General features: G+C 48.4%; 2 protein-coding genes across 4 annotated transcripts in view; one reads left to right on the top strand and one right to left on the bottom strand.

Moving 5' to 3' along the window:
* The window catches only part of LOC127751436 (uncharacterized), an 8,433-nt gene extending 8,089 nt beyond the window's left edge, over window positions 1–344 (top strand). Inside the window, exon 8 of the mRNA XM_052274996.1 lies at window positions 290–344. Coding sequence (XP_052130956.1) covers window positions 290–344 — 55 coding nt within the window. The remainder of the gene's footprint in view (window positions 1–289) is intronic.
* On the bottom strand, window positions 196–1,932 carry LOC127751437 (uncharacterized). 3 transcript variants are annotated; one of them, XM_052275000.1, is made up of 4 exons: window positions 1,853–1,932; window positions 1,065–1,118; window positions 833–986; window positions 196–563 (listed from the first exon to the last, which is right to left on the bottom strand). In XM_052275000.1, exons 2-4 carry the CDS (start codon window positions 1,092–1,094, stop codon window positions 439–441), a joined length of 309 nt encoding a protein of 102 aa, XP_052130960.1. In that variant the 5' UTR covers window positions 1,095–1,118; window positions 1,853–1,932; the 3' UTR covers window positions 196–438. The 3 variants fall into 3 exon arrangements, with proteins under 3 accessions (XP_052130960.1, XP_052130957.1, XP_052130959.1); XM_052274997.1 differs by having other exon boundaries at window positions 1,065–1,932; XM_052274999.1 differs by having other exon boundaries at window positions 833–965; window positions 1,065–1,932.
* Window positions 1,933–6,895: the final 4,963 nt, after the last annotated feature.

Here is a 6,895-nt window from a genome sequence, read left to right as displayed (position 1 = left end):
CATATTGTTAGTAAACTAATCAATTTTACTGTTGATATTTCAGTAAATGAATCTATAAATGTGGCATGCATTAATATACTATTAAAAGAAATGTTAAGCTAATTCACAAACAGTACATAGAATACTTTTAGAATTTCTTTTGTTATTTAATTTTGTAACTTTGTGACCACAGGAAAATTTTCCCGTGAAGTGCCAATGTTTGTCAAAGTAATAACTCAGAATTGATATCCAGATTTATTTATACTACTCTTGTTTTTATTTGGTAACACGTGTTGTTAAATCTTATCAGCAAGTTCATTGACTCGTTCTTGAGAAGTTATAGGATAATAAAACATATGACTTGATGTGGAACTTTTTATTCAACAAAGGATTCTTACACCCTTTCCAATTCACACATTTCTCAATGCGAAGCCTACGGCAGACATAATTCATTTTTAGCTAAAAGTAAAAATGGCCTCTATGGCCTCCATGTGGTGCACCTCTCGTCCAACTTGCAGGGATCCTTCCATTTCTCTCAGGATGCTGTGTGGAGTTGTTGTCTCGACGCATGTTGAACAGCATCACTGAAATTGAAAAAAAATAAAATAATGAAGGTGACTGTACATTGTACAAGGTAGTCCACAGACCCCTTTCTGTTTTGCTTAAACTGGACCGCATGCATGCGTGTGGACGGGCTTGCCTACTGTCGCTCCACATGCAACCCGTCCACAGGCCTGCATGCGGTACAGTATAAGCAAAATAGAGGAAGGGGTCTGTGGACCAACCTGTATGGTGTTGTGAGGGCTGACATGAAGTGGAAATATGGGAAAATGGGGGGGGGGGGGGCACTTACTTTGCGGGTGCCGAAATCGCTGGGGTGGAGCTTCTATCGCCAACTCGTCATCCAGCACATCGAGTATCTGACGTAGAACCCTGATTCCTTCGTTGATTTCGGCCATTTCAAGGGGAAGCCTCTGCAGCTTCATCTGCAAACGACTGATTTCAGTCTAAAAGCAATAACGTATTAAAAACCCGGCCGCGAATTAACTACGCTAAGCTGGCCACAGCTCACCGCAGCTACTCACCGTGACGTACCCCTTGCAGTCGCGCAGCATGACCCTCCTCTCCCTGCTTATGTCCTGAAACCGTCGATCGTGGGACGCCATTTCTACATATGTTTGCCAATAAGACCGAGGCCCAGGACCCAGACCGCCCTCTAGAAAGACGGTCCGCAACAATGATAGTCGCGGCCGCTCGAGGGAAGGCCGGGAAGGCCGAGCCTGGCCGGCCTGGCCCGCCTGGCCGCGGCCGCCCTTCCCGCTTGCCGCGCCTGCCGCCAGGGGTAGCGCGCCTGTCGGGTAGGCAGCCGGGTCGGCGGGCCAGTACTGCTGGCCGTCGGTGGCCTACCTCACAGGCGCTTCCAGGCGCCTTTGGGAAAAAACACTCCGCTTCTCTCTCAGAATGTAGGAGACAATCATTCTTGTCATTTACATTTATGATCGAGTTCAGGTGTACTGTCATACTCATTGTCGTAATTCACATGAACTGTAATTACTGATGTAGCTGTAGTATGCCTTCTGACTGCATGTCAACGTACATGATCGTATGCACTTCCCAGTGTATTTTGAGTCGCGATCGAAGTGTAAAAATTAATGTGTTAGGAAGTGAACTTGAGATGCATGCACACATTTACATCATATGTGTATACATAACTGCGTTTGAAACTGTACTTCAATGTGCCCAAGACAAGTACAGACAAAACTGTAGTGAAAATACAGTTTGAATACAGTGTGTGCGCACTCCAATGTGGATATTGGATTGCAGCGGCCCTATAGTTGTAGCTCCATATGTCCTACATTAAAAGAACACTTACATTCCAGGGCCAACTAGAGTCACCGACTGCACATTTGCTACTACAGTTTCAACCACACTTTGACTGCTGATCCTTTCGCGCGGGTTAGAAATCTCACCCACTCAGTTTTTTGCACTGAGTCTGGTTATGCGATACTTTTAACACAAAACCATGCGATAACTGGTGTTTTGCGATTCACGCTAAAGGGCATGATAACTCCAAAAAATGTGATAAAAGTATCACATTATTGTGATAAAATCATCACAAATATTATTTTATTACATTTTTTGTGATGATTTTAACACAAAAATGTGATACTCTTTTTGGAGTTATCATGCCCATTAGCGTGGGAATCGCAAAACACCAGGTATCGCGAAAATTCAGTAAAATTATCACGAAACGGATTTCAGTGTGGAAGCCTATGACCTACTGCAGCTAATGATGCCCTTGTTTTTTCTTCAAATTCTTCCTTTTGTACACAACCGTGAAGACCCTGAATGCAGCAGTGTCAAACGGCTATTATTTCATGGACATTTATGACCCTGGCTCTCTCTGTCTCTCACTACATACACGGGTGGCACATGGCCGAAAACGGATATGTGGCGTTCCAGGCGTCGTAGCTCCAGTTTGAATGATGCTACACTCAAAACAAGGTCATCATTAGCTGCAGTAGATCATAGGCTTCCAAAAACTAAGTGGGTGCGATTGCTAAGCACATTGGCTTCAGAGGAGATAGTTTCGCCAGCCAGCGCGGCACACATTTTAACGTACTAAGTTGATACTCCATTATAGTTCTACTTCATGCACTGGCAGAGGGCGCACCGGCCCCCCGGCTCCCGGAGCGTCCCGACCCGGCCTTCGCGCCACCCACAGCCCTACAACTCCAACGCTGCGCCAAGGAGCTCAGCTCACACTCTGCGGCCAGACCCGGTGGGCTGAATGCGGAGCATCTCTCCAACTTGGTGGATGCCTAATCTAATCCTCGTGGGTAGGAGGTAAGAGTTATATCCATACCCACGAGAACAAAATAGCACCCTCATGGGTAGAAAATTTCACCCACCTATTGGTGGCTGAAATGTACCCCACCATGGGTATGTAAATTTATTTACCCTGGTGAGGGAAAGGAGCGTTGTGTCCCTTTCGCGGGTAAAATTACCGCCGAATTTTTTTACAGTGGCTGCTTGGACCACCGGCCAGGGGTCCTGAGCATTGCCACGTGGAACGTCCAGGGCTGCTCCCCGCGGGAGAAGTAGCTCGCCCTGTACACCATGCTTGCTGAGGAGGGTGTCTCTTTGGCGGTCATCCAGGAGACCCGGATGGCTAAACAGGTGACGCATACCCCTAACTACCGATGGGTCGGGTGGGCACCGAACCTCACCGAGACGTCGAGACGTGGTGTCCGTCCGAGCCATGGTGCTGGGGGTGCCTTTTTCGGTGGAAGGCGCCCGGGCGCCCATGTGCCATGCGGCACCGGACGACATCCTGGACCTGCTCGCAAGCGCACGGTGCTCGCCGCACTGGCGGCAGTCGTGGCTGCCCTTCCTCGCGACCACTGGAGGTTTGTGGCTGGTGACTTTAACGCCAAGCTGGGCAAGCTGGACTCCACCTCGCCGCCAGTTGGGGAGGCGGCTGCACCATCCCCACTCTGACGACGCCGGGGTGGCGCTCCTCCAGCTCGCCCATCAGGTCAATCTGCCCATCGTGACCACCGGGAAGAGGGCCGGACTAGCCGAGCACTCATCACAAGGGTGAGTGGAGACACTCTGGCACAGTTGGACCTTGTGCTCACAGACTTCCCGAGGGAGCGTCAGGTGGCTGGACTGGCGCCTATAGGCATCTGCATTCTGATTATCGCCTGATCGTCGCGGCGCTGGACGCTCCATTTGTCCGAACTTACCTACCAGCCGGGGCGCAGTGGGCGGCAGGCGGGCCACTCCTGCACACACCCCCCCCCCCTACCCCCCACTGGAAGGACTGGGACGTCCGCCGACGCAACACTGACGCGGAGCTCCAGGCAGAGTACTCTGCCACCCGCAATGCCCTGCTCGGTGAGCAGGTCTCAGGTCTCCCACGCCCGTCGACCCTTCACCTGGAATCAGCTGGTGAATGCGCTGCGGTCAGCGGCGTACGATGTTCTCACCCCCTCCCCCGACCCACCCACGCCTCGGCGGCGCGCTGCGCTGCAGCCAACGCCACTGCGGCCGCCCTCACGACCTTCCACAGGCCGGGCCGGGTGCCGTACGCAGCCGACCACCCGCGACCACCTGCGCGCGGCCAGGACCGCGCAGCGCGCGGCTCGACTCCATCACGAGGAAGAGGCCACCCGTGTAGAAACGTATGGTTGCTGCATAGCTGCTGGATATTTTGGAAGCAAAGCGCCGCGCAAATGATCACGCAGAGTTCAAAAGACGATCAGATAATTTTGGGTGGGGGCTGGAAAGATACCGAGCAAATATCCGTTTATTTTGTGGCTATTTTATCAATCTCCAGTAGGCGTCTTCTCGACACCATTTTTAATGACCATAAAAAGGGATCGAGAAACCGCTGGGGCGATGACGGCCAAGTGCTACCGCGGCCATCAGGACGCTGACAGGGAGGCGCCCCACCGCTGTGCGACCTGCGGGACGGCCTTCAGGAGGGTGGCCCGTCTCAGCGCCCACATGCGGACACATGCCGACATCAAACTGGACAGCGGTGAACCCTGCGGCGACAGTTACCGATCACCCTCCACAGCCGCCGCCGTGCCGCCGCCTACTAGTGATACACCCTACAACTGCCAGACCTGTGGGAAAAGCTTTGCAAAAAAGTATAATCTTACGGATCATGTGAGGACTCACACTGGAGAGAAGCCTTTTCCATGTGACATGTGTGAAATGGGGTTCGCCCAGAGCTCGAACCTCATTTCACACATGAAAACCCACACTGGTGAGAAAAGTTTTAAATGTGGCCACTGCAAGAAAAGTTTTGCACACAAGCCAAATCTTCGCGAGCACATTAGGACTCACACCGGTGAGAAACCATTCGAATGCAAGTTGTGTGAGAAAAAGTTCAGACAGAAACCACATCTTGTGCACCACAGAAGCACACACAAGTTAACTGAATGATTGCCTCTAGTTCAAATTTTTGTAATTTACAATGGTACACTTTTAAGGCCTCAAATTTAATTAAAAAATATTAACAGGTGAATACAGTAGTTTGCCAGTTACAACTGTCGAACAAAAAGTTTGCCAGTTTGAACTGCAGAACTCTTTAGTTCACCAGTTCTAACTGAAGAACTTTTCAGTGTTCGCCAGTTGTAACTGTAGAACAGACTATCAGTTGTCGGTCCAGAACTGAAGAGTTCTACAGTTACAAATACAAACTAAAGAGTTTTACAGTTAGCATTGGCGAACTTTTGGTTCTGCATCTTAATTTGGCAAACTTTTTGTTCGCCGGTTGTAATGCTGGCAAACTACTACACACTAAATTAGCACAGAAGATTTCAATCAATCTGTTTTATTCTCCTTAAAGTTTTGTAGCACTATACAGAATATATTCAAGTGCTGATTAGAACTGTTGTCAATTATGTTCTGAGCTGCACTGATTCTGTGCTTTTATCTTTGACTTTCATCTTCTACACTTCTTCTCACAAACTTATTGTTATCTGTAAGTGCCATTGTATTATTTTGTTAGTCTATAACAATAAACCGAGCAGTGAACAATGACAAATTTCAGTATTGTATGATAATGAATCGTCCCCTTACTTCCTTAAAACCCGAGGTTTTGTCAATTATAATTGGTCTCACACTCTCGCATAGGCACAGAAAAAAGTTCATGTTTTGGCACTTCAATCACTTTCCTCTTTTAGGCAATTGCAGTCCATAAATAAAAGAAATTTCTAGATTAAAAATTGCATTTAAAAGGACGCAATTAACAAGGCATTCACAAATTTCATGTTTACATGTATGGTCAGATGAAATCATTGCCCGTGTGGAACAAAAGTTAGTAAAAATATGGTCTTCTTGTCGTTGTTTGCGAAACGAATCACGACTTCAAAACGGTAAATTAACAACCAATTTAGGGAGCGATAACGACAAGCAGGCGAACTTCTTGCGTTTCGTTGCAAATGCATTTAAAGTTGTCGTTCTTTCACGCCTAAAAGTGGTCCGTTTTACGGCTAAAAAACGGCAAATTTTCCTTAAGCTTTTGTGTGTCAAAAGGCAAAAGAGGTGGCTAGCGGGGATCGAACCGCTGCACTTTGTCGACTTGGGTTTCCACAAACAGGCACTGTATTCAATCGGCCACAGTGACTACAGTGTGCTGAGACGTTTGCGCTCGCTCTCATTGCAGCGCGCGCACTCTGCAGAATATTTCTCGTGGAGTTGGTGGGAAAATGAGAGCTTGGCGCCGTTTGCGTATGCCTACCAACTCCTTTGAGTGCACATATATCTTCACATTGAAATCAAATCGTAGCCTTGTCCACTACTTACATTTAAATATTCTGCCTTGGGCGTGCGCTGCAAGGAGAGCGAGCGCAAACGTCTCAGCACACTGTAGTCACTGTGGCCGAGTGGATACAGTGCCTGTCTGTGGAAACCCAAGTCGACAAAGTGCAGCGGTTCGATCCCCGCTAGCCCTCTTTTGCCTTTTGACACACACAAGCTTAAGGTAAGTTTGTCGTTTTTTAGCCGTCGAACGGACCACTTTTAGGCGTGAAAAAACGACAACTTTAAATGCATTGCAACGATACGCAAGAAGTTCGCCTGCTTGTCGTTATCGCGCCCTAAATTGGTTGTTAATTTACCGTTTTGTAGTCGTGATTCGTTTCGCAAACAACGACAAGAAGACGATCTTTTTACCAACTTTTGTTCCACACGGGTCTGCACTCCAGGACTTTGTACAAGCGAGGTTGTAACAACCAGCGGCACAAGAGTCAGAGATAGCAGCTCATCTTCATCCAGCTCATCTTCATCTAGTTCATCCTCATCCAGCTCGTCGTCTAGTTCAAGTGAGACCAGTGATTCTGAAGATGAGAGTGCTACAAAAGAAATAAAGTGCAGTGTCAGTACAGAAAGCTTACCGGGT

This window comes from Frankliniella occidentalis, unplaced genomic scaffold (genome assembly GCF_000697945.3).
Source record: "Frankliniella occidentalis isolate FOCC.00 unplaced genomic scaffold, Focc_3.1 Scaffold487, whole genome shotgun sequence".
NCBI classification, from domain to species: Eukaryota; Metazoa; Arthropoda; class Insecta; order Thysanoptera; family Thripidae; genus Frankliniella; species Frankliniella occidentalis.
Note: the sequence above shows the minus strand (reverse complement) of the source record. Positions and strands in the feature narration are given on the sequence as shown.

Excerpts from the sequence above, each read along its gene's own strand:
- LOC127751437 (XM_052274997.1), bottom strand. The coding sequence starts at position 1,145 with ATGGCGTCCCACGATCGACGGTTTCAGGACATAAGCAGGGAGAGGAGG. Across the intron at positions 987-1,064 it reads ACTGCAAGGGGTACGTCACG|ACTGAAATCAGTCGTTTGCA; the intron begins GTGAGTAGCTGC and ends TATTGCTTTTAG. Across the intron at positions 564-832 it reads GCGATTTCGGCACCCGCAAA|TGATGCTGTTCAACATGCGT; the intron begins GTAAGTGCCCCC and ends TTTCAATTTCAG.